This window comes from Musa acuminata, chromosome BXJ3-7, assembly GCF_036884655.1.
Source record: "Musa acuminata AAA Group cultivar baxijiao chromosome BXJ3-7, Cavendish_Baxijiao_AAA, whole genome shotgun sequence".
Taxonomy (NCBI): domain Eukaryota; kingdom Viridiplantae; phylum Streptophyta; class Magnoliopsida; order Zingiberales; family Musaceae; genus Musa; species Musa acuminata.
In genome coordinates this window covers 42,079,562-42,104,082 of record NC_088355.1, presented here as the reverse complement: position 1 = coordinate 42,104,082, position 24,521 = coordinate 42,079,562, and the positions used below count along the sequence as shown (strand labels likewise).

The 24,521-nt window shown below is 45.2% G+C and overlaps 1 protein-coding gene, 2 long non-coding RNA genes and 1 pseudogene across 4 annotated transcripts; 2 read left to right on the top strand and 2 right to left on the bottom strand.

Annotated features, from left to right (window-relative positions):
• Positions 1-2,230: 2,230 nt before the first annotated feature.
• On the top strand, positions 2,231-7,017 carry LOC135642777 (probable LRR receptor-like serine/threonine-protein kinase At2g16250). The gene is made up of 4 exons (XM_065159196.1): positions 2,231-4,343; positions 4,490-4,618; positions 5,830-5,852; positions 5,955-7,017. Exons 1-4 carry the CDS (start codon positions 2,311-2,313, stop codon positions 6,536-6,538), a joined length of 2,769 nt encoding a protein of 922 aa, XP_065015268.1. The 5' UTR covers positions 2,231-2,310; the 3' UTR covers positions 6,539-7,017.
• Positions 7,018-12,312: 5,295 nt separating this feature from the next.
• LOC135643346 (uncharacterized) lies at positions 12,313-16,826 on the bottom strand. 2 transcript variants are annotated; one of them, XR_010498217.1, is made up of 3 exons: positions 16,561-16,826; positions 12,762-16,282; positions 12,313-12,689 (listed from the first exon to the last, which is right to left on the bottom strand). It is a non-coding gene; the product is annotated as an uncharacterized LOC135643346 (long non-coding RNA). The 2 variants fall into 2 exon arrangements; XR_010498218.1 differs by lacking the exon at positions 12,313-12,689 and having other exon boundaries at positions 14,774-16,042; positions 16,128-16,282; positions 16,561-16,820.
• A 1,969-nt stretch (positions 16,827-18,795) lies between these two features.
• On the top strand, positions 18,796-21,736 carry LOC135642832 (uncharacterized). Its single transcript, XR_010498086.1, has 2 exons — positions 18,796-19,284; positions 19,362-21,736. It is a non-coding gene; the product is annotated as an uncharacterized LOC135642832 (long non-coding RNA).
• Positions 19,234-21,725, bottom strand: LOC135642831 (SCARECROW-LIKE protein 7-like; annotated as a pseudogene).
• Positions 21,737-24,521: the final 2,785 nt, after the last annotated feature.

The window sequence follows — 24,521 nt, the reverse complement described above, 5'->3', positions numbered from 1 at the left end:
GGCGACAAGTGGCTGCCCGCCATGTGTGTTGTGCGCCACATCGTATTTGAAGTTTCATGTCTGCATCGTCGTGTTTGTTTATCTGGTCCACGCGGGCGATACCAAAATATACCTATCAGTTGGCTATGATTTCACTATTTGTTGAAATTTTGGTCGATGAATTTATACCTTTAAAGAACCCAATCAGAGTATGGCAATTGCCATCCCTTCGCAGAGTTCTGCTATTGTCAACCATCTCCGTGAGTCGATCTTGGGCTGGAGACCGAGTGAGTGAAAATTACTTGTGTATTCCTTCCTGGTTTTCTCCATTAGCAGGGCTTTCATTAAGAATCCACTTTGGGCTTTGGGCTCAAGGAGTACCGGGCATGAGCAGGACTTTTCCTACTGGTATTCCAGCGTTGGGATACACTGTCGGGATACACTGTCAGGTAACAGGGTGCAGAACTGAGTTTTGAATGTGATGCCTGCAGAATGCATCTTCAATGCAGGGTAGTGCAATGTTAATGCGATCTGCAACCATGAAATAGCCATTCATCGATGTCAGATATTTCATAAAGCATTGTGATGCAGATCTGCATGGCTCAACTTGGAAGTTTTGCTGGCGCACACCATGGAATGTAGAGAGGGTACTGTAGATGGTAATTCACTACTGCAGTTGCTTAAACAACCTGGACAGACAGACATTGTTAAGGAGACAAGAAAAATGGTTGTCATGTGCAGAGCAAAGTTTGACCCTCCAGCAAAAACGTACAGGAAGTAGTACCCAGCAGCATTCAACTTGTTATTATGAATCGCTGGCATCTGTTCCTTCCAAGTGGGCTTGACGTTTCCTTTGTGAATCAGAGAGGGCAGGTTTTCTTATGAGGAATGACCAATATGGCTGCAGGCGGTGTCTGGGACTTCTGCTGTTCCAGCCCTGCTCTTGGAAGCAATGAAAGCTGCAAGCAGAAAAACTTTGGAGAAGCATTAAGAACCCTGATTGCTTCACCTTTGCTTAGAATCTGATGGAGGACATTTTGGCAAAAATCTTGAATGCAGCCTAAGTTGAAATGGAAGCAAGGAACTTAGAGAGTTGCCCTAACAATTACATGAACAGTATATTTTGCGTTGGAAAGAGAGGGACAGAATCATAGAAGCTGGAACCGTGCCAAATAATGCTAAATGCTCTAGTTTTCGAGCTCTGTGTCATACTACCATGAGTGGGGAAGAACAAGATACATATCATCTACCTAACATGCCTTTGTTGCCGAGGAACAGAAGGCAGGAAGGAGGACAAGCACAAGTAATGTAGAACTTCTAGTGGAACAGGTGCTACCGGTTGTGTTGCTGCACCTTTTGCGTTCCCTCAAAATTGCCGTACTCTCTCACAGCTCTCCCTGTGTTTGCGGATGTGTAATTCCTTGATGGTTTCCACTTGGCATGTGCAGTCCTTCAAGGTCTGAAGCTGGCGGATGTGGCCAAGTGGTGGCCATGGCCTTCCAGTGTTCACAGCTTCAGGTAATCTTCATCCAGGTTTCTCCTTATCTAACTTTCCTGCCTTCTTTTCCCTGGCGTCTCAATTAGAAATGCCAATACATACTCCGATCGAATAAGGTTAAATACTTTGAAGATTTGGCACATCGCCATCCATATTTGTTGCTATGTACATTGTGGTGGGGTGGGTGTCTCTCGCAATCATTTCGGAGCTCCGATATGGAAGAAAAGAACTAGAACGTGGACCAAACACAGTGACTCCGCGAGTGGAGCTAACACGTCAAGTCAAACACACTCCCGCAGGACGCCCAAGTTAGAGAAATGGGGCCTACCCGCTTGAGGCTCGCTCCTCCGTCAAATGTCCTTTGACCGACCTATTGTTCGTTTTTTGATTCTTCCTTGCAAGCCGACCATCTTTTCTCGGCTTCTTATCCGGTTGCGTCGGACCATGTCGCTTTCGAAATCGACCTCATCCATCTGACATCAGCGGGCCCGAGTTTGATGGCGGTTTCAATTCCGATCAATTGCATCGGTTCGATTTGGTTCGATCATGTTGCCGTCAGTTTTTACGCGGGACGAGGAATGATACTTTCGGGATGGTGGTTGTTGAGTCGGGCCACCCACGGCTCCGTCTCATTCAGTTCACTTCCGGCCACCGTAAAAAAATCTATTGGTTCAAGGGGCGGAGCGTCGATGCCACTGCTTCAATTCTCTCTCCTCCACTTGATGTTTTTTTCCCCTTAAATAATAGTGAGGGGAGAGGACTCTCCAGCGAGCCAACGACTGAGTGGAACTGTAGAGAGAGAGAGAGAGAGAGAGAGGGAGGATGAACGTTATATGCTGGGAAACGACGACGACGCGATGGTGGTGGCCTACCTGAATTGGCGTGGATCGCCCTGCATTGGCCTCCGCTGGGTTCAAACCTGGACTATGCTCCTCCTAAACGCCGTCGCGTTGGCGGCGCTCCTCGGCGTGGCCGCCGGCCAGGGCCTCAGCTCGCCGTCTGACCTCGCCGGCCTCTATAGCCTCCGCGGTTCGCTTGGGCTTCGCGCCCGGGACTGGCCCCACCGCGCTGACCCCTGCTCCGCCTGGGCCGGGGTCCGCTGCTCCGCTGGCCGGGTCGTCTCCCTCCACCTCTCCGGTCTCCGTCGCACCCGCCTCGGCCGCCTTGATCCCCGTTTCGCCGTCGACGGCCTGCGTAACCTCACCCGGCTCCGGGCCTTCAACGCCTCCGAGTTCGCCCTCCCCGGCCCGATCCCGGAATGGTTCGGCCGCCTCCTCCCGCCGTCCCTCGCCGTGCTCGACCTCCGCTACGCCGCGGTCGTCGGCCCCATCCCGTACTCTCTTGGCGGCACATCCGGGCTCGTTGTCCTCTCCCTAGCCGGCAACGCTATCACCGGGAACGTCCCACCGACCTTGGGGAAGCTAGGAAACCTCTCGGTGCTCGACCTCTCCTGCAACGCGCTCACCGGCTCCATCCCGAAGTCCATCGTGGCAATCGCCAACCTCTCGTATCTCGACCTGTCCTCAAATTTCCTCTCCGGCACGGTGCCGCTAGCTCTCGGCGCGCTTCCGGCACTGAAAAGCCTGAACTTATTCAACAACAGCCTCACCGGGTCCATCCCGGCACAGCTCGGTGATCTCTCCTCTCTCATTGCTCTCGATCTCAGCTTCAACTCCCTCACCGGCGCACTCCCCGATGATTTCAGAAACCTCAGGAAGCTCCAGGTTTTGAACTTGCACAACAACTCATTGACCGGAGGGCTGACAGATAGCTTGTTCTCCGGCCTCTCCCGGCTTCGTTTTGTAAGACTGAGCCACAACAACTTCTCGGGTGCCTTACCGGGTTCCCTTTGGTCTCTCTCAGAGCTACAGATTCTTGATTTCTCCTATAATAATCTCACTGGGATGCTTCCGGACCTCACGCCGAGCATTGCCAATGTCAATACCAGTAGTGTCATCCTCAACCTGTCCAACAACATTTACCATGGGTCGATCCCTTCTGGATTTCAAATCCTTTTCTCCAGGTCTAGATCGGTGGATATTTCTGGGAATTACTTCCAAGGCCCATTTCTGATGGCTACTAGGAATAAAAATGTGTCTTTTGGATTGAATTGCATTAGTGATGCCCTGAACCAAAGGACTCCAGATGATTGTGAGAGGTTCTATACCAAGGGGGAACTACTTAAAGGTAGCGCTATGGCTCCAATTAATCCTCCAGCACCTTCAAGCACTTCCGGTGAGAAGAAAGGCCATTGGAAATTGATGTATATAGTGATAGTGGCTTCTGGGGGGGCTTTAGGACTTGGGATCTTAGTTACTTTAGTGTGCTGCCTGAGAAGCTGTCGACGTGAGAAATCTGAACAAAAGGAGATTAATGAAGCTGCTTCCCCTTCTAAACAGCCTTCTGGGATCTCGTTGAACCTGTCAGCTGTAGGAGAGGTTTTCAGCTATGAGCAGCTGGCTCAGGCTACATCGGACTTCAGTGAATTTAACCTTATAAAGCATGGACGTTCAGGAGATTTATACCATGGCACCTTAGAAGGTGGAGTTCGTGTGGTGGTAAAGAGGATAGATATGCGAAAATTCGGGAAGCAGGATCTTGCAGCGGAATTAGATTTGTTTGCCAGGGGTTTGCATGAGAGGTTGGTGCCATTCCTAGGACATTGTTTGGACAATGCTAACGAGAAGCTCCTTGTGTATAAATGTGTGCCAAACAACGACTTGTCTGCTGCATTGCATATGAAACCCGGGCAGGAATACCTTGGTTTGCACCCATTGGATTGGATAAAAAGATTGAAGATTGCAATAGGAGTTGCTGAGGCCCTTTACTACTTGCATCATGAGTGTTCACCACCAATTGTTCATAGGTATTCCTGAAATATTTTGAAGTAATACAAGCTCTCACTCTGGCTACAGTATGATTTTTATATATCAAGTATCTCAAGGCTATTTGTTAACTGCATTTTACGGCATTACCATCAAAATCTAAAAGATATTCAAAATATCATTGTAGAGATCTGCAAGCAAGCAGTATTCTTCTTGATGATAAATATGAAGTGAGGCTTGGAAGTCTGAGTGAGGTATGCGCTCAGGAAGGGGAAGGCCACAAGAATATCATCACCAGGTTATTGCGATTGTCACAGTAAGTTCCAATCTCTCATTTTCATTTGGCTGATGATTAAATATTACATCTTAGAATTGAATAGACAATATATTTCAGTATGCCACCTATGGTAGTCTTAATCCTCCATCATCACACTTGTATTTGCTTGTATGCTGCTTTACTATCATAGTATTATTCTTTTTACTGGATATCCAGCATTTCATTACATTCTACATTAAGCAAATAGTCACTTTAGACACACAGCATTTCATTTCATTACATTCTACATTAAGCAAAAATAATCATCAAAGGCAGCTTGATATCTAAGAAAATTTATGGTGACAAGAAACTTGAGCTTTTATCAAGGTTTAGAGCCATGATTTTGATATCAAAGAGGCAATATAAGTGTCTGTTCTGCCACAATTTAATTTTGGTACCCTAATGATGAGTAATATGTTGGTGTCAACCATTACACCACTACTTTCCTTCAATCATCAAGCCTTGTAGAAAATGATAATCATATTTGAAAACAAAAAGGCATCAGAGCAATTCCTATGCATGCATTAAGAGGATGCTCGGTTATGATTCCAACTGCTAAGAAAATCTACCACACCAAGTTGTCTGAACTTTTGCTTTAACTTCCCAGCGATTATAATATCTAATATAACCATACAACTTAGATCTGGTGAAGGAAGTCTATGGCCATAGTTCATCAGAAGGTCTAAAAAAGAAAAGACATCTAAAGTTTTCCCATCCTCCTTCCTTTGCAAGATAATGTCTTCTGCAAGCATTTCTGGCTAAATTAACATGACCAGGTAACAAAGTAGATTAGTATAAATCTTTCTAGGTATTCAAAGAAAAGAAAATTTTATCACAGCCTTTGTTCTGATAATTACTCACTCATTTGCCATCAGGAGGAATATACATGTATCTCTGTGAATCAACAGCTAGAATAGAAAGAAATATTGCATTTTTCAGATGTAAGGTGCATATTTCCTCATAGTGATGCATGCATCATGTTTCCTACTATCCAAAATAAAAGTAATATATACACATGTTCCATGTTAATTGCAGCCTCCATATTCTTTCATGATTTATGACATTATATATGTTTCTTAAATTTATTTAGTCTTGTGACCTTCCAAGGACCACCTTCTTCCATGCTTGTAAAACAACCTTTGGTTCCTAAATTTATATAGCCTTAAGTTTGTCACTTTTAATAATCCTTCCTTCTTGTTTGTGATCTGCAGGGCACCAGAACAAGATGTTTCTGGTAATGAAACTGACCAAAAAACCTCCTCCTTTTCTCCAGATATTTTGCGCCCTTTACAATTCTTATCTGAATTCGGTTATTTTGAACTTGTTAAATCTGCAGGTCCTCCTGCAACATGTTCATATGATATATATTGTTTTGGTAAGCTATTGCTTGAGCTGGTCACTGGTAAGCTTGGCATTAGTGGGTGGAACGATGCTGCAACAGTTGAGTGGATTGAACAGACTTTGCTTTACGTCAATGTGCATGAGAAAGAGCTTGTGGCGAAGATTGTGGACCCGCTCCTTGTTGTAGATGAGGACCACTTGGAGGAGATTTGGGCAATCACAATCGTAGCAAAGTCATGCCTAAATCCAAAGCCCTCCAAACGTCCACACATGGGATACATCCTGAAGGCATTAGAAAACCCTCTGAAGGTGGTAAGGGAAGATGACAATTCTGGCTCTGGTAGACTGAGAGCAACATCATCACGAGGTTCATGGAATGCTGCTTTCATGGGCAGCTGGCGGAACAGCTCCTCTGACGTTGTCTCTGTGCCTGGCCAATCAAGGGAGAATCAGATGCTAAGGCGTTCTGCTACAACACTATCTCAAGGCAGCGGAGGGGATCGTTCATTCTCCCACAAGAAGCCATACAAGGAGATCTTTCCAGAGCCTTCAGCAACACATGATATCAGCGATCGATGATGAATATATTTTTTATGATTCTTCGAGTAATAATTCTTGGTGGGTTCCCTATTCGAGCATCTGCCTGTCAGAATCCGACACATGAGCCCTTAACACTGCCAATGCCGATTGAGTAGTGATAGGAGTGATGATTTGTGTTGCAGATAGTTCTTTCTCTTCTGTACTTGCTGATGCATTTGCATACGCCACTCCTGGTGGAGGAAGAGGTCTCTGAAGCAGCAAGATAGAGTGTGCAGTTCTAATGGCAACGGTTGTCAGTCATAGGAATAGATGCTGATTTCTGATTGTTTGCAGTTCTATTTGGTTCATCTTTCCCTCTCCTTATGAACAACAAGCTGCAGCAGTTTTTCCTTGCTATATATTTCCTTCTTTGGTGGTAATTTGAGGTGATGTACATTGATCGGTTTCATGTCACAGGTATGTTGCTTGAAACATTCTGCAACTTTTGATGAGCATATGAAGAATAATTCTAGACTCTACTTGCACTTGTGCATGCAAATCTACAGTGACCAAACATTGAGAATCAACTACATGTGAAGTTAGGATTAATAACATGCCCCTCTTCTTATCTAATACAATCAAGACACTTATTTGTAATAGCAGTGTTGGATTGCGTACTTTTGTAGTCCAAGCCCCAAAAGATTATATATCTTTTGATGTTATTCATAAAATCTTTATCTAATCTATAAATGTATTATCATCAGATCTGAAAGCTAGATTTGCAAGGAGAATTAAACTTTTTTTTTTCTATTCTTTATAAATATCTTTTGATATCATTCATAAAATCTTTATATAATTTACAAATGCATTATCGTCAGATCCGAAAGCTAGATCGATAAGGAGAATTAAACTCGTCTTTTTTTTTTAAATTTTTTTAAAGAACCATTATAAGTGATGGAATAGGAACTAAGAGAGATTAAAAATAGATTTATAATATCTAGACGAGAGCATATGATCAATGATGATAATTAGAAGAGTCATTCTCATCAAATCATATTATAAGAAATCTTCTCATGATTGAAGTTTTTTTTATTGATCGTTAATCATAATTAAAATTCAATCAGATATATAATATATTTTATCTAATTAAATAAAATCACTTAATCGAAGTACTGGTCATGGTCATACTGGACTTCATTCTTTCCACCAAATTCCACTGATAATAATACCTCGAGATCAAAGTACTCGTGCATGAGCTCCGTGCTCCCTCAGTGCCTTGGATACACGAATCTCACCTTTTGGAAGGTATTGGGATCCAGAAAATGTTTAATGGCCTGCAGAGGAGAACAGAGCAATCAGTGGTGAACCAGATATAAGCTTTTCTTGAGAATTCGATGAGATCAGACCTTCCAAAAGGTCTGAAGGATTCTCGGAGAGTTGTACAGGAATCCAAAAGCAAGCCTCTCGGGATAGTAACTCCGCAGAATGTTTGTAGTCTCTGGAACAGTCTTGATGAGCACCGAGTTGACCAGTGATCAGCCAGTGAAGTCCATCAGCCACATCATTTGTTCTTGGTGCTCAGCAGCATTCTCCAGCAGATCCACCAGGTGCCTGAGTTGGTTGTCATGCGAAGAAGAAGAAGAAGTGCTGCAGTTAAACCTATTTCGCTGGTCTCATCACAATGAGTGTTCTTCCTTCGCAGTCATGGAAGTTTGCTCTGTAAGCCTTTTGGCAGTTGCACCTTCAGCAGCAACCTCATGCTGAAGCAGGTAAAAAGCTACAGTGGTCGAAGACCGTGTTCTATGACATGCAGGAAACCGAGAGGATTGAACCAGATGAATTGAGCTCACCCAGGGAATCTCCTCTGGGTTGAATGTTGATCTCCACTCGAGTGTTTCTTCCAACATTTTCTTCGACTTGTCCACGTTCCAGCTTCGAGCTTCCAAGCATCTCCTCGGACATGCATCGGTGCACAACTTTAGGCTGCGTGCAGATAAGGGTTCCTATGGCCGCTCTTGATCTGTTCATAGAAGTTAATATGGAGTACATGTTGAGGACTTCGAAAGTAACACATTCTTCAAGTGTTTGATCACCTGAAAAAGAAAGAAAAAAAGAAAAATCATGTGGGATTGTTATTGTGTTCGATTACTATGTTAGTGTGGAATTTCCAAATTTAAACCCAAGTAAGGCATAAACATATTAAATCGGTATATATTAAAGTAGAAGCATACGATCATCATCGACAAATCAGTGCATTATACATCATTTAATATAATGAAAAAAAAATTATTTTAAATAGATGCGTATGAATATTATCCTTCATCCAAGAGGTCGTCCAAGTTTTGTTTGACCGTTCTATATGTAATATAGCAATCAAAAGAAAAATTACATGCTATTGAATTTAATCATGTCGACAAGAATAATCTTGTAATTGCATTCAAACTAGATGACAATAATAACACAAAATAATTCATAACTACTTGATATAAGAAAATCCAACAAATATTGTAAATAAAAACACCATTTTTGAATTAAATACAATCCACAAATCTCTAAAGTATGGGGGAAGGGAGGGAGGGAGGACTCGGTTAATATTGCTCTGTTTACCTTTTTCTTTCTGGTCCATAGCATTTATGTTCTTGATGACTATTAGAACTATGTTTCCTCCAAAACATGATTGATTCTATTATGGAAATCATATATTTTATAATATGTTAGTACTATATCGGTTAGGAAAAAAATTGACATGGATGATACGTCAATCAACGTAATGTGATCAATTTCCCAACACAAAATCTAACTTAACAATATCAAATCTCTTAAAATACGAGCATAAGACCATCAGATTGATTCGTTGACATCGATCACGATCAAGATACGAAGAGAGGAAAAGAGCCGATATACCTGGTCCAAGCCTCTGAAGAATGGAAAGAGAATAACACTATAACATGAAAGGTATACAGAGAGGGAAGCAGCCTTCGTTGTGGGATCTGAGAAAAGGAAGATTGAGTTCTTTGACGTGGAACGTCGACTTCTGCATGCCATCCTTGACGGCTTCTCTCGCCTACCTTCTTAGAAGAAGAAATAGTCAAATAGAAGCTCTAACTCCCACCCGTTCTAGTCAAAACAGAGTCAAATATCTTCACTTTTTTCCTTGCATTAAGAGCAAACTAAAAGGATACGGCGGATGTGACTGTTGCTTGCTTTTCTTTTGGCATTAAACGATGACTCTGATTCGTCTCTTCGTATGTAGAAGCACGCTCTCTTGTTTTGCTTCGTTTACATGCCAAACTCCATAGCATTATAATCCACTGATATGTTATCATGCGATGAAGCTCATCATTTGCCGTATTCACTAGCATAGACAGACGATTATGATACCAGGGTCTCGGAATTGTGGGTTCAAATCCCTTTTTAGCACTTGTATTTTCTTAAGTGACACTAGTTTAACCTCAAGAATAAAACATCTAAATTTATAATATTATGAAAAAAATATCGTTAACATCTTGATTAGTCGGACATAGTCCAGACCCATATACGTGGACTGTCTATCTCCGAAAGTATTGTGCTTCCGAAATAGAAGTATTATGCTCTCGAGGTAGAAGTATTATGCTCCCAAAGTACCACCTACATAAAAACAGGGGAGGTTTCTCGATCCGATCCCTCCAACGCTAAGTGACTAATCCAAGATTTTTGAATGTGGCTTCGAATAGTTTAAGAAATGAGAGAGCCTTGTCTTATTTCTATATTTAGGATGTATTTTTATATCTTGAATGAGAAAAAAAAAGTTTATGATGATCTTGTAATAAAGAACGAGAATGAAGTTTATGTTTCTCTAATTTGAATCTTTGGATATGTAAGTGGATGGAGGATGACTTAGATTTTGTGTGGCAATCATGTGCTAGCTAACGATAGGTTCCCTATCATTTGCCCCCTCCCCCTGAAGGTATGTTTTGGGACTCTTACAAGAGGGGTTTAAAGTGTGTCGTTTGATTTTTTCGACATGGGTAGGGATTTCATCCTACGGGTCAGGTTTTCGGATTCATGTATCTTGGGTATGTTGGTCTTGTGTTCTTACCATAGCAAATGTCTTTTAGCATGGGTTGGATTTCTGTACGTGAGTTGGGTTTTTCCAACTCAATTGCCTCGGGCACATTTGACTTTATCTCATCGTCATATCGAATTCATGATAGTTGGGTTTCTCAACTCGTATACATTAAGCACATTTGGTTTGTCTCTGTCGTAGCGGATTCACCTCAACACTAGTTAATTTTTTTTGACTCATCGAGCGCATTTGGCCTCTGCCTTCATGCGGTGTCGGGCAAGTTTCCTGACTCATACATCTCTAGCACATTTGGGTTATGGCTCCTTTGTTATGAATTTATTTCGATGCTAGTCGGGTTTCTCAACTCACATGTATTGGGTACATTTGGCCTATGTCTTCATCGTAGTGGATTTATTTCGACATCGATTGGGTTTCTCGACTCATACTCCTCGGGCACATTCGGCATATGTTTTTGTTGTAGCGGATTTCAAGTCTCCTCTCCGTTGTGACCAATTTCATATTTTCTCATTATAACGAGTCTTTAAATCTTCTCAACACTATAGTAAATTTGAAGTCCCTTCTCCATTGTAACATATTTCAGGTCTTCAGATCTTCTTGTCATTACAGGTTTCAAATATTCTCTCTGTCATGGTGGATTTTAAGTCCCTTTTCCACTGTAGTGAATTTCTGATGTTCCCGCTATGGTAAGCTTCTAATCTTCTCTCTGTTATAACAAATTTCAAATCTCTTCTATGTCGTAGTGGATTTTTTATCTTCCCACTATGTTGGGCTTCAACTCTTCTCTCCACATCATCTAACTTAAAATTTTAAATAATTATTATATAATTTTATTAAAAATATACTTGAAGTAGGGGATTTGATTATATTCTCAGCTCAACGAAGCTTTAGAAAGCGAAATTTGCTTTATTTTAGTCCTTGGGTGCTCGAAAAGAAGAATTTGTTGGACTCCACTCATTATGATTAAGTTGTATGAAGTTTGACTTTGACCCAGAATCCATTCCAAAAGACTTTAATATGATGCTGCCACGGTGTACGTCGAGGCCGCCGTTGCGTTCTCGGAGGACGCAGAAAGAACGCGGAGATCAGTCAAATGGTGAGGAGTCAACGGCAATTACGCGATAAGAAGAACGTTCAAACCATTCCTCACCACTCCATCTGACGCCGTATTGATTCTTTCCTTCTCTTGTTCTCCACCTCTATTCATTCATCAATTTGGCCTCTCTTCTTCGTCGTCTTTTTCTTCTTGGGCTGCGGAGTCGCGCGGGGCAAATGAAGGAGCTCGAAAGCTTCAGGTTGTACAGGAGAGACCCGCACCTCGGCCGGTCGCACACCTGTCGCGTTCTGCTGGAGTCATCCGTCTCCTCCGAGTGCGCGCAGATGGCCAAGTACGAGAGGCTGTCGCAGTCCCTGCGGCCGCCGGGCGAGCCACCGCGGCAGCAGCGGAGAGTCGGGGTCTGGCGGCTCTTGACGGACTCCTTCGCCCGGAAGGTCAGGGAGCCGCCGAGGAGAGCAACGGCGGAGGATACGAAGAAGGCAGCAACCGTGGTGTGGTCGGCAGAGGGGAAGAGGAGGTGGTCGTCGTGGCTGCCGGACCCCGACAGGAGATGGCCTGTTCAGGGCTGGTAGAAGCATGAAGCATGAAGCTTACCTGAACGAAGAAGAAGAAGAAAGAAACAAAAGGGTTTGGGTTGTCGATGTTGGAGGCTTTTGTTCTGAGCGATATTTCTTTCAAAATTGTTTAACACAAATAATTAGATCAGTAAAGAAATGGAGGAATAGTTTGAACCCAACCGGTTTGGTCCATTATTGAAAGTTAACATTATTTAAATTATTAAGTCAATCATGACTTTTTCTGTTCAAGAGGGAAGCGTGTTTTTAGCAAACACCTACTACTATTTACAAAATCTTATAATAATAATAATAATAATAATAATAATAATAATATAATTTTACTATTAATAATCACTTAATCATCGAGCATATCTTTGTTCTCTTGATCTCTTGCGTCATCTACTGGAACACTAGTGATCTTCGTCGTTCAATATCTCACTCGATGCCACTCGACATCGTCACTGTTTAGATGTTGCTGCTCATTGACAGATTGTCATCGGACACTGCTTGATGTCAGAAACACTCATTGCTCACCTGTCAATCTTTGTTAGCCACTGCTTATCAAAAGAAGAAAATAGGAGGAGGATAAACAAAAAAATTACTTACATTTACTTTGGAATATCTTTGAAATATTAAAATTTTCCATCGTTCAATGTCGCTCTATGCCATAGTTTGTGACCATTCACGACGACACTGCTCGATGAAGGGAAAGACATCGCTCGATGACACTCGAAGTCGTTGACTGCTTGTCATCAATATTATTTGCTATTGAAAATCACTCGTTGCTCACCCATCTAATTGTCGTTGGCCGCCGCTTGTCACTGGAACAGAAGAAAATAAAATATTTACTTCCATTTACTTTTAGATAATTTTCGAAATATTAATTTTTTTTTAAAATTTTATAAATAATTAAAAATTACCATTAGAAATCTCCATCTCCTATATAATTTTTTTATTTCTCCACAATATCACCATCAAATTTAATGTTTCATTTCTCCAGCTTGTAATCAACACGTCAACTATACATCTAATTTACATAATGTAAATAAATTTTTAACTCCGTTTAATTTTTATCTGATAGCTTACTTTGCTCATTTGTATCTTTAATTTTATCTAAAATATAATATTATTTTATTTATTTCCTTCTCACTAGTGTCTCAAGCATAGTCATAAAATCAGACTCCAACCCTAAAAACAAATAAATGCTATTGATTTATATTTATTATAAAAATGTATAATACTGCATTCAAGTCTTCCTACAAGAATGAAATAAAATACTATCTGTTAAGTGTTCCTAAAAGAAAATACTCTGATTTTGCCTAAGTCTTCCTACAGGAATGAAAGAAAATACCATCCGAAAAACAAATTAAATAGTTGCTCTGAATAATTACCTAATTGTGTTCCTACATCTTTTATTATCTTTCTTAATTATAAGAAAACAGTTTTACCATCTTAAGTATACAGATGATAATTTTTTACACCATTAAAAACTACATTTTCCAATAGGGCCCAGATTTGATCATCCAACACAGCCTCGACAGCCCAACGACCATGACACAGTCCATGCAGCACCAAAAAGTAAACAAATCAAGTAGATCTTGATGGATTCGAACCACCACCCTCTCGAGCCATTTGATACACAAACGACTGAGCGCTCTGCCATTTTGAGCTTAAAGATCCATATGCAGCACTCCAACAGAATGTGGCTTCCAAACGACAAAATGAATACAACACAAACTCACCCGGCTCTCGAAATCTAGCAAAAATAAAAAGATAAATAAGGCTTCACTTGCAACCTAACCACCCGGCTCTCGAAATCTAGCAAAAATAAAAAGATAAATAAGGCTTCACTTGCAACCTAACCAGCGATTTGAGCCTTACCCCCAAGGCAGAAACAAGATTCGGGTTTGAATAGAAAAGCCATCGGCACGTAGATGGGCGGTTTAAGAACCACGAGTACCCGATTCACAAATGCGAAGTAAATGGACACGTCACTGCAAAACTTCAACAGACTACAAATCGCCTAATGATTTATCAACTTTTTATCTCGTTTAAACCTCGATAACTCTACCACACAGGCCGGGGTTACAATGGACAACTCACATAATTGTTACCTTTAAAAAATAGAGAATATAAGACATCAACCAAAACGAGTACAACGTCACAACTTAAAATGCAATATAAATATTTAACAAAATTTCTGACAGAATACGAAAAAATTAAAAGAATATAATTTCGGTTGATTCCACGAACAAACGCTTATAAAATTGGATCAAATTCCCATTAACTCACACAATAATAACTCCATATGCCATTGGCCTACTTTGGAGGAGACTTTTAACATGGAGATGCCCACGTTAATATTCTCCAGTAAACGACTTAAACACAACTGCCGTTGATATACAACAGCAAATCTTCATAATAGTGTTAATGGCAATTAATCAACACAGATTCACCGCCAACACAACCTGGCGGAATAAAAAAGGCAAAAAAAAATAAGCTACAGCAATGCAAACATTGAGAGGAAAACCGATGTTAACGACATTAAAATGAATGACCGGAAACCATTTACAGAAAATTAGGCTACATTAGACAAATAGCAAGCGAATAAACGTATATGACGAGAATGCATAATCACCACATGCCATACCATTAAACCTCTTTAAGAGCACACATATTTAGGCGTACAACCTCCCAACTGACTCTGCGATCAAATGTTAGCTAACATGAAGCTTGATATGCAGGAAAGATATAAATTAGTTGAGCAAACCATTTTACAGCAGTAAACGAACTGCCACGTTGAAATCTCAAGCAAGTAGCGAACTGCAGCTGCACAGATCGAGAAGGCAGAATCCGGAAGATCGGTTCCAGGCTCAAGAAAACTGAGCGACCATGGTACACACTGAATCCGCTAGTCATCGAAGCGAATACCAGCAGTCTTCTACCGCCACGAGTCTTCACAGCAGCTGATTCCGCAAATCTCAAGACCGTCACGAGAGGCCGGCCACGAATCAATCCTAGGAAACATTATGAACAAAGACACAAAATATCTCACATACAACATGCAATCACACAGTTCCGAGGCATAACGACATTGCCTAGATAGGGTCCTTTGCTTGACAAGTTACATCATAAACAAACAAGTAAAACACCTAAATTGAAATACAAAGACCAAGCGGACAATATACCACAACAATTGCACAATGATCCATGAACCTCGGTATTCGAGACAATAACGCATAAATAAATGCTTAATACTTAAAATGTAACGAGATCGAAAGCGGTACTCTAAACCGGGTGGAGACAACACTGGGTAAACCAGGATTATTATGGATATTGACTAAACAGCCTTGGTGATAGATCAATAATCACTAACTGATAGATGCGGAATTATTTTCAATTGCATAAGTCGTTCGAACGCTAACTCGAAGTAAATCATACCTTGCAACTGGCAGAGAGGATGGCTTTGGGGTGACCACATCGGGTAAGAAAATAGTACCTTAGTATGATGCAGACGATTCCCGTAGATGTGCCTCAGTATGTTCACTATGCTTCCGTATTGCCACGAGTATTGGTGGATCATGATTGTAGAAGGTACTGATCAGGAAGTTCATGGAATCGTCCCGAGGAGACCGTGCAAGAAATCTGGAGGGCGGAGTATATGGAGGGGAACAAAATACACACCGTGGGGAGAACCCGGGGTTCTAAAATCACCCCATGCGATCTCCCCAAGAACACAAAAAAACTTCTTTTTTTATTATGTTTCTTTGACCTGCCATGCGAGCGCACCCAACATGGCAAAGGTCGGTGTGACAAAAGAATAGATGGACTGAACATGTCCCTAATTTACCTTACCCTCGATGGAGATTTCCGGCTTTGCAGATGCTCTACATCAGAAAGAACCCCATATTAACATCTCTAGTTCTAAGTACTTAAAACGAGAGACATGATGAGGATCCGTCCACCAACAACCTCGTCTGAAACATATATCTTCGTCTCCCGATGCGCCGCGTAAAAAACAAGGTCCAATTAGGGCATGAATGAACACCAGCTGGAACGAGATACACGATCATAAGCTGCTGCCGCTCCATTCACGAACCCCGAAGCTCTGCACGAACCCCAGCATCCTGCAATCGGCTGCAAAAATTTTATACCTGTAGAGACGTAAAATTGAAAGTAGACGTAGAAAAGTACAGGGATTAAAGAAACACAAAATCAGCAGTTCGATGTAGGTTTTAACTGATCGTCCAGAATACAACCAACAAAAATAACAACAGAATCGGAAAAATATATGTTACTAGAACCATAAATTTATTCTCCAACACAGATAGAATAGAGGGAAGAAAACTCCGATAGATCGAGGAACAGAACAAGAAGAAAAAAAATATATATAAGGCAAACTAACCAGTTACCACTTCAAAATCATAGATCGGCTACCAAAGCCGCCGAAACATCATATGGCCATGTATCGAAGACGGAAACCTCAAAATAATCAAATCGGGCATGATCGATGATCGGTGTCGCCGAAACATCAGATCGGCCGTGTATCGGCGAACAGAGTGGCTCAACCATCAGATCGGACACAAAAGATTGGGACGGAAACCGAAGGGGGAACGAGAACCAATAGTAGGACAGGCGGCGACGCAACCCTAGATTGAAGAGAAGGGCGATGGAGTCCTATATTTATGGACGACGAAGAGGAGACGGACGGTTGGATCCAAGCGGTGCTTCGGCGAGGATGCGGATCCAACCACGTGGCGTGGAATTACTCGTCGTGCCAGCTAAGGCGCACCGAAGTTAGGAATGCATCGCTGTCATGGTTGCGTTTGGGAACCGACTCTTTCGCGTGTCCACATCTCGCCATGGCGTAAGCGCTTACGCAATTCGTCCATCAAGATCGAGTGCGGGGGTCGCAACAAACCGACCGGAACGAACCAATCAAGTGTCCCGTGTCGCTGGCGCTTCCGACTTCCAGTGGTTGTGATGGGAGCGATACGGTGATCAACCTCCCGCGTCACACGTCGAATCAGCGGAATTATCGTGTTGCTTGGCGTGGTGGTGGCCGCTCATCTACGGACGTTATCTCCACCTGCAAAACAAAGGTTCACCGAAGTCACGAAGCAAGACTCGGCGGCTCTCGAGGAGGTGTCAACTTTGAATCGTTCCGTTCAACTTAGGTGACCGTAAGCCTCGGTCACCCCATTCGAACCGTTAATAATCCGGTCCTAAACTCAATTAAAAATATTTAACCTCTTCCGAAAGAAATTTTATGTGTTAGATAAATGATGACCAATATCTTATGTCCGAATATAATAAATTTTATTGAATGAAAAAAAATTAAAATGGACTGATCATAATTCATCTACTATTAAAAATCTTAATTTGATATTGTTCAATTTATAATAACTTAAATAATATTTATAAATTATACCTCTTTTAATATATTTTAATAAATAAAATAATAATTAAAATTGACTCATCAAATTAACCAAACGGCTCGATTATCTAATCGGACTAAGAAGCAATTTTTATCATCATTGATACACTTAGTTGGTTGATTTCCAAGTATCTTTACTGTTTTTTATCAAAAATTATATGATATAAAAATGACACAATACTTGTAGATATCGATGATCTTCGTATTTCTAAAAAAATTATAATTTAAATGATAATTTATCTATTTATACTAAGGGATGCTAGACATCCTATGTTACATAACCACTTAATCTTTATATCCTTTGACGCCAAACAAATTAACAAAGATGTTTGCTAACTATGCATCATAATTTTGATAGCACGCCTATTTAGACTTTCAAAAGAAGTTTATTAACACACGTAAAAGAAGATATGAATATAGAAAAAAAGAAGAAGAAGAAGATATATATCTCTTGCTCTCCTCTCCTACACTTGAAGAAGATTTCTCCACACGCAATAAGGAAAAGAAAGAGACATCAACCTACTTAATAAGTTTTCTCCTCTACACTTCATCTTTGTCCTTTCTTTTTGCATTTTCGGTACGAGCTTGCTCCTCTAATATAAGTCAATTTAACTTGATCATCGAATGAGATAATCGAATCTCATCTCCTTCTCTCATCGTTCTATAAGCCTCTTAATGAAAAGCATGTGGTCGAGATAGATATATCATAAAACTATAAAGAGTTAAAAATAAATTCGATCAAATCATTAACTGTTTACTTTTATAGATTTTAAATTATATTAAATATTTAACAAAATAATAACAAAAGTCTTGAATATATAACTGTTAGCTATGTCAAAAACCCCCCATTTGTTTTTATGCACCATAGTGCAATTAAAATCGGTAGGTAGTATCATAATAAGATTAGTAATCGCCCTTGTTTTTTACTAAATAAAGTTTAAAAAATATGAATATAAAAAATATATATATAGTATTATATATATAGTATTATTCTGTATATATATATATATATATATATATATATATATATATATATATATGTGAATGTTATATCAAAGAATATAATAATAATATATTTTGATTTATTAAAAAAAAATATTTACTGATTGATAGGAGAAATATTCATCACATGATAATTGAAGTAGGTTATTGTTTTACTCCTTTTTATTTCGAGACCGACTAGAGTGTCAGAGGGATTAATCATTGATTTTTTGAAATTTAATATTGGATCGGATATCCAAAATCTTTTCAATTTTATATAAATAAAATTAGATAAAATCGGATTGATCGAGACGTCATCGATGGGCGTTCAACTCTTGTACGCAGTCCTATGTATGAAGTCTTCACTTGCACTTGTTTGCCGCTTCGGTGGGTCACTATGAGCCAACTGGCCAATGAAGGGCTAAAACTCGATCCGGCCCAGTCGTCGGCCTTCAATCCACAAGCGCGGGCAGCGGGAGGGGCACCCATCCATTCGTTCCCCGGAGGGCAGCCTCACCTGACACCAACGCCAGTGCTGGTGGTACTCTCTCTCTCCTCTGCCCCGTTCTTTCCCTTTCGTCTGCCTGCCAACGATCGTCACCTCCTTCTCTTCTGTTCTATCTCTTGAGCTTACTCGTTGGAGGAAGCGACGAGATGGACTGCTGGGGCTGAGATAGTGCGTCCCTCTGCCCCTTCCATCAGCTGCTCCATGTGCGTAGTTGACTGTCCTCTAACTAGAGCCAATTTCCATCTTAACGAATCACTTACATGATGTATGGTTTTGGCAGCTGCTCTCCGTTCTTCGATCTGTAGCCATCGCCATGGGACAAAAATATGCAGATAGTAGCCTGTCAAGATATGAGAAGCCGCTAAGCCATGTAGCCAAAGCAGTGTAGTATCATACTACACCAAGCACCAAAAGTAGGGTGAAACCATATAAACAACCAAACATAACAGGTAATTAGACGACTCACTACTCTAAGCTCTTATATGCCGAACGAAGGCAGCACATGAGAGAGAGAGCGAGAGACGATCTAACGCCATGAGGAAACCGTGAGAAGCGGGCGGTCATCCCACGCGAGGGTGAGGAAGCCCGGAGCGGAATCTAAGACGGCGTACTTGTAGCTGAAGTCGTAATTCCACAGGAGAAGCTTCGCTTGGCTGACCGCGAAGTTGCTGACAGGCAAAGGCTCGAAACCGGACCGCTCCATCACGGCCCTCCATTCCTCCTTGGCCTCCATCCGCTCCCGTCGGTTCGGCCCATCGCCCGCACCCACTGCCCCCAGGATCCGATGCCCTAAGAGGAGGCGCTCCACCTGGGCTCGCTCGGCCGAGTCGCGCCGTATTGCTGGGTCGAGCGAGTCGAACACGGCCGCGTAGTAGGCCAGCGCCGCCTTGAATCGCTCCACGAAGCGCCCCCGGTTGACGCTCGCCTCGTACTCCCCCAGCGTCACGACGCGGGGGACGAGCGACTTTGCGATCCCGAGGACGCGCTCCACCGATTCGGGTGAGTCGGCGAGGAGGTGGTAGAGCTGGAGCATGAAGTTGACAACCACCACCTCGTCCGAGTCGATCCTGAAGCAGGACACTGTGAGCTCCGCGATCGGGGTCAGGATGGGGTCGAACTCGAAGTCCAGGTCGAGGATCGCGGCAAAGTCGCGCAGGCGGTTTCCGGTAGCGGTAAGCGAGGCGGCGGGGGCGGCGCCCAGCATCGGCGCGGGGATGCCGGAGACCCGGACCCTGGAGGGTTTCCCGCGGGGGCGGGTTGCCAGAGCTTGGAGGAGTGCCGCCCACTGGATCCCCTGGATGATCCCAAAGTCCACAATGTGGATACGCGCCGCGGATTCGGTGGCCTCGACGATCGCCTGGTTCGCTGTGAGGTGGGCGAACTTGGAGTAGGGGCATGCGTCGTTGAAGACCTTGTAGCAGAGGGTGAAGTCCTCCGGTGACGAATCGAACGCGGAGGTGGAGCACAGCGGCACCGCCACGGTGGAGGGATGCGAGTGGTCCTTCTGATCACCAAGGAGGCGGCGGTTGAGAGCTTCGGCGAAGTAGAAGGCCACGCGTTCCGTTGGATCGCCCAACACAGAGGCGGACTCCCTGACATGGATCAGGGACTTGGCAGCGAGATCAGGGTCGCCATCGGCGAGCCGCGCGCAGTCGAGGAGTGATTCCAAGAGAGGCGGCGATGAGGTGTTGCTCTCTGGCACCTCATCTCGGACGGAGGCGAATGCGGCAGCTCCAGGGTCCTTGTTTAGTTCCGGCGGATCGAATGACGGGGTTTCCGATGCCAGTCCTGGAGAGTTTAGGGCAACAACGGCGGTATACTGGTGGTCGTGCTGGATCGGTGGAAGATGAGCGATCTCGGAGGGCTCGGAAAAGAGGACGCAGTTGATGCCCGACGCGGACGCCGGGTGGAAGGGGTGGTTTATGTCGGCGGAGCAAGAGGGGAAAACGTCCGCGAAGAGGGCGCCTGAGGCGCCCGCTGCGGCCTGTCACGGGTCGCTCATGAGGTCACAGTTGTCAGCGGGAGACTCACCGATCAGACTCTCCATCCACTCTTCGGTATCGAACTCCGGGGTCACGGCGGCGGAAGAGGAGTGGAAGTCGCAGAGGCGGAAGGGAGCCTGGTCAAGGTGGCCGCTGCCCCCGGGTGGCGCCTCGAAGCCAGCGGCGCGGTCGAGGGTGAAGGGCTCCAGGAAGGCGGCCTCGGCGTCGGGGATGACGAAGGCGGCCTCGGACATGTGCTGCTGGTGATGGTGCGAAGCGCCCCACGACTGGGTGCTGGTGGAAAACGGGTTGGCGGAGGCAGCCAGCTGCTGTTGCTGTTGGCGCTGCTGCTGGACGACCTGCTGCGCGATCGCCATTAGATTTCCGCTCTCCGCGCACATGTACGCCATTCCCCTCCTGAAATCCTCCGACGAACAACCAATATACTACGCCCTCCTTAGTCTGCGAGCTTTAAGTTCTTCAGTGGTTGCTCTTCTGGATCGACAGGGACCATTTAGGCCGGATTGATGTACAAAAATGGAGATGCGGAGCGGTTCTGATGTCAGGATATATCGTGTCGAGAGAAGAGTGTGTGAGGATGGCAGTCGACAGGGAAGGTTTCGAGCGGTATGGTACCGGTGGGATTTATAAAAGTGGGAAGTTTTCTCTCGAATTGTGCGGCTGTGAGAGATAGGGCACGGGAAAGGTAGTAAAATCCCAGGACACACGGAGGTGGGCCCTTTCACGACTGTCAGAGATAGGGCACGGAACAGATAGGAAAAGCCCAAGAAAAACGGAGGTGCGCCTCGCAAGGGCCCACCACCACTGTGGAAACATGAAGGAAGGGTGGAGCTTCCTCCGACGTGGCACCATAGGATGCCCTGTTGTCTGCCTTAGCCAAGACAGGAGAACCCGCCCCCATCTCGACCGCAGCAACTGGCACCGCCCCCGCCGGCCGGGAAATGATCGTTCGTTGGTGCGTCGTGAATGACGATTCTCGCCAATGCTTGCTCTTCCACGGTACCCGCCCGGGGTTGGACATGCCACGTGGGCTTCACACATCTCACGAGACTTGGAGCCCGCAGACAACCACCTCCCTTTACCACCGAAGGATATCGTCCGTGTCGGAAACTTCGGCCACAATAAGGTGCTTCAGTGTTCGACCCCGAACACCGCATCGGCTGCACCACCGTGTCCCCTAGCGGGGCCGCTCTCCTGCCGCCGCAGTTCCGTGCTTCGTGTATATGACGTCGTTAGGGACCAAAGCCGTTGGCTGCTTGCGTGGGCGGGTCCCTGCGGCGTTCCACCAACCCATCGCGTCTTCATGGCCTCCGATGACACGAGAGCAAAAAACTGTGACCCGATTGCCTCCTCCGGGGGCCGTCTTTGCTCGGAGTCGCGGGCCAAAGGTAACGCCGACGACGATCGTGGTAAAGCTCGAATCAAAAGTGATGACGGCAATAATGGCGACAGGATGCGAATGACGCCAGCCACCCTGAACCAACGCCTCACGCCCCGGTCAACGAAACCCCGGGACGTCGACCCAGGCGCATTAACGCCTCGACTGGACCCCGTCCGTCACAACAACGCCACCACCCCTCAGCCGACGAGCCCGGCTCTTCGCCCTCTGGGCTCGGCCAAGGCTAGGGAACACGTCGACCGAGACGCGCCATACCCTGCAGCAGCTCGGCCTCCCACGCAGCCCCAATGGTCGTGTCAGACGCCACGTGAAGTATTCACCTGCCCCTACAAACAGTGACGTCAGGTAACACCCAGGCCCACCTATAAATACACCCGAGTTCCAAACAAACAAGGGGGGACAAAAAAAGACTAGGAGAACACTGCTGCCTCTCTTCTTCCAAAATCCTCTCCACATCGTTGCTAACTTGATCGTCGGAGAGGTCGGGCCGAATTACCGACCCGACCTTCGTGCAGGTGCCAAGACGATGCCCCCGCCAGCCGACGGCGCCTTCCCCGAGGGCTCCCGATCGCGGCAGGACACGCCACCGAGAGATCCCCCGACCACGTGATTCGGACCAAGGCGCGTCGGCCCCGAGGCCACGGCTCAAGGGTGTTTGCACTAACATATTGGCGCTAGAAGGAGGGCCCCCAGCATGTCGCGGGATCATCGGGATGGTCGTGTCGGACTCACGATTGGAGGGTCATACGCGACCGAGGGAACGAGGGAACTCCCCCCGCTTCAAGAATCTCGGGACGAACGTCCCGCTACGGCTTCGGAGCGCTACTGGCGGATCTTCAACGACCCGGGCCTGTTGCCCCCCGAAGGGGGCCCCGGCAACCCGTCGCCCGTTTCGTCCGAAGCCTTCCACGACCTCACTCACCAGCTCCAGCTACTCACCGACATGGTGCAAACCATTGTCCCCCTTGTTTCTCGCTAATCGCGGCCCCTGGTTCCCCAACCGTCGTATCAACAAGGGGCGCCCAATCGAGCTCCCACCCCGCCCCGAGAGCCCCCCACGTCACCTCGACCGCCCCTATCTCAGCCCGGGGAACAGGCGATGCTCTTCCCAGGTCGTATAGAGCCGGAGGCGCTATCCTCAAGCTCCGCGGATTCCCTGCGCGCTCAGTTGCGCCTCGTCAACCAACGGCTTGACGATGTGCAAAAGGAGATCCGTGCCGGGTCGCCAGGAGGGCCCGCGGAAGCCAAGCATCAGGGATCGCCGTTTGTTCCAAAGATACTAGAGCATGCCATTCCCCCAGGCTTCCGACTTCCCCCCTGGACACTTATGACGGCTCCGCCGACCCGTCTGACCACACGGCGGCCTTCCGGGCCCATATGGCGTTATACGGAACTTCGGACGCCCTAATGAGCAGGGCATTCCCCACCACGTTGAGAGGACCGGCCCTCGCATGGTACGGAGGTTTGAAGACTGCGATGATCGCCTCATTCGACCAGCTCGCCAAGGACTTCGAGCTCCACTTCATAGCTTGCGCACGCCCGAAGCCTTCCATGGCGTTCCTCCTCGGACTCAGCCAGAAAGAGGATGAGCCCCTCTCCCTTTACGTAAATCGCTTCGCGGCAAGGGTCCGGGAACTCCCGGACGCTCACCCTTCGCTGTCAATGCAGGCGTTCGTGACAGGCTTGCGTCCCTCCCGACTCTTCTGGTCTCTCGTCGAGCGACCCCTTACCTCAGTCCCCGAGATGCTCCAGCGCGCGAACCAGTTTGTTGAAGTCGAAGCCTGAACGGGGGGAAAGCGACAAGAATTCAAGAGGGAAAGACCAGAGCCGGCTGAGGGACAGCTCCCTCCCAGACGCAAGCTCCACCAGCCTGATCCTCCCCCGCTACGATCCCGCCCGCTCCCGACGGGCGTATCGCGAACAGAGATCTTTCTCCAGATCAGGGAAAGGGGACTGCTCAAAACCCCCTACCCGATGAACAATCCGCGAGAGCTGGCCGACCGGTCAAAATACTACCGCTTCCACCGCCAAAACGGAC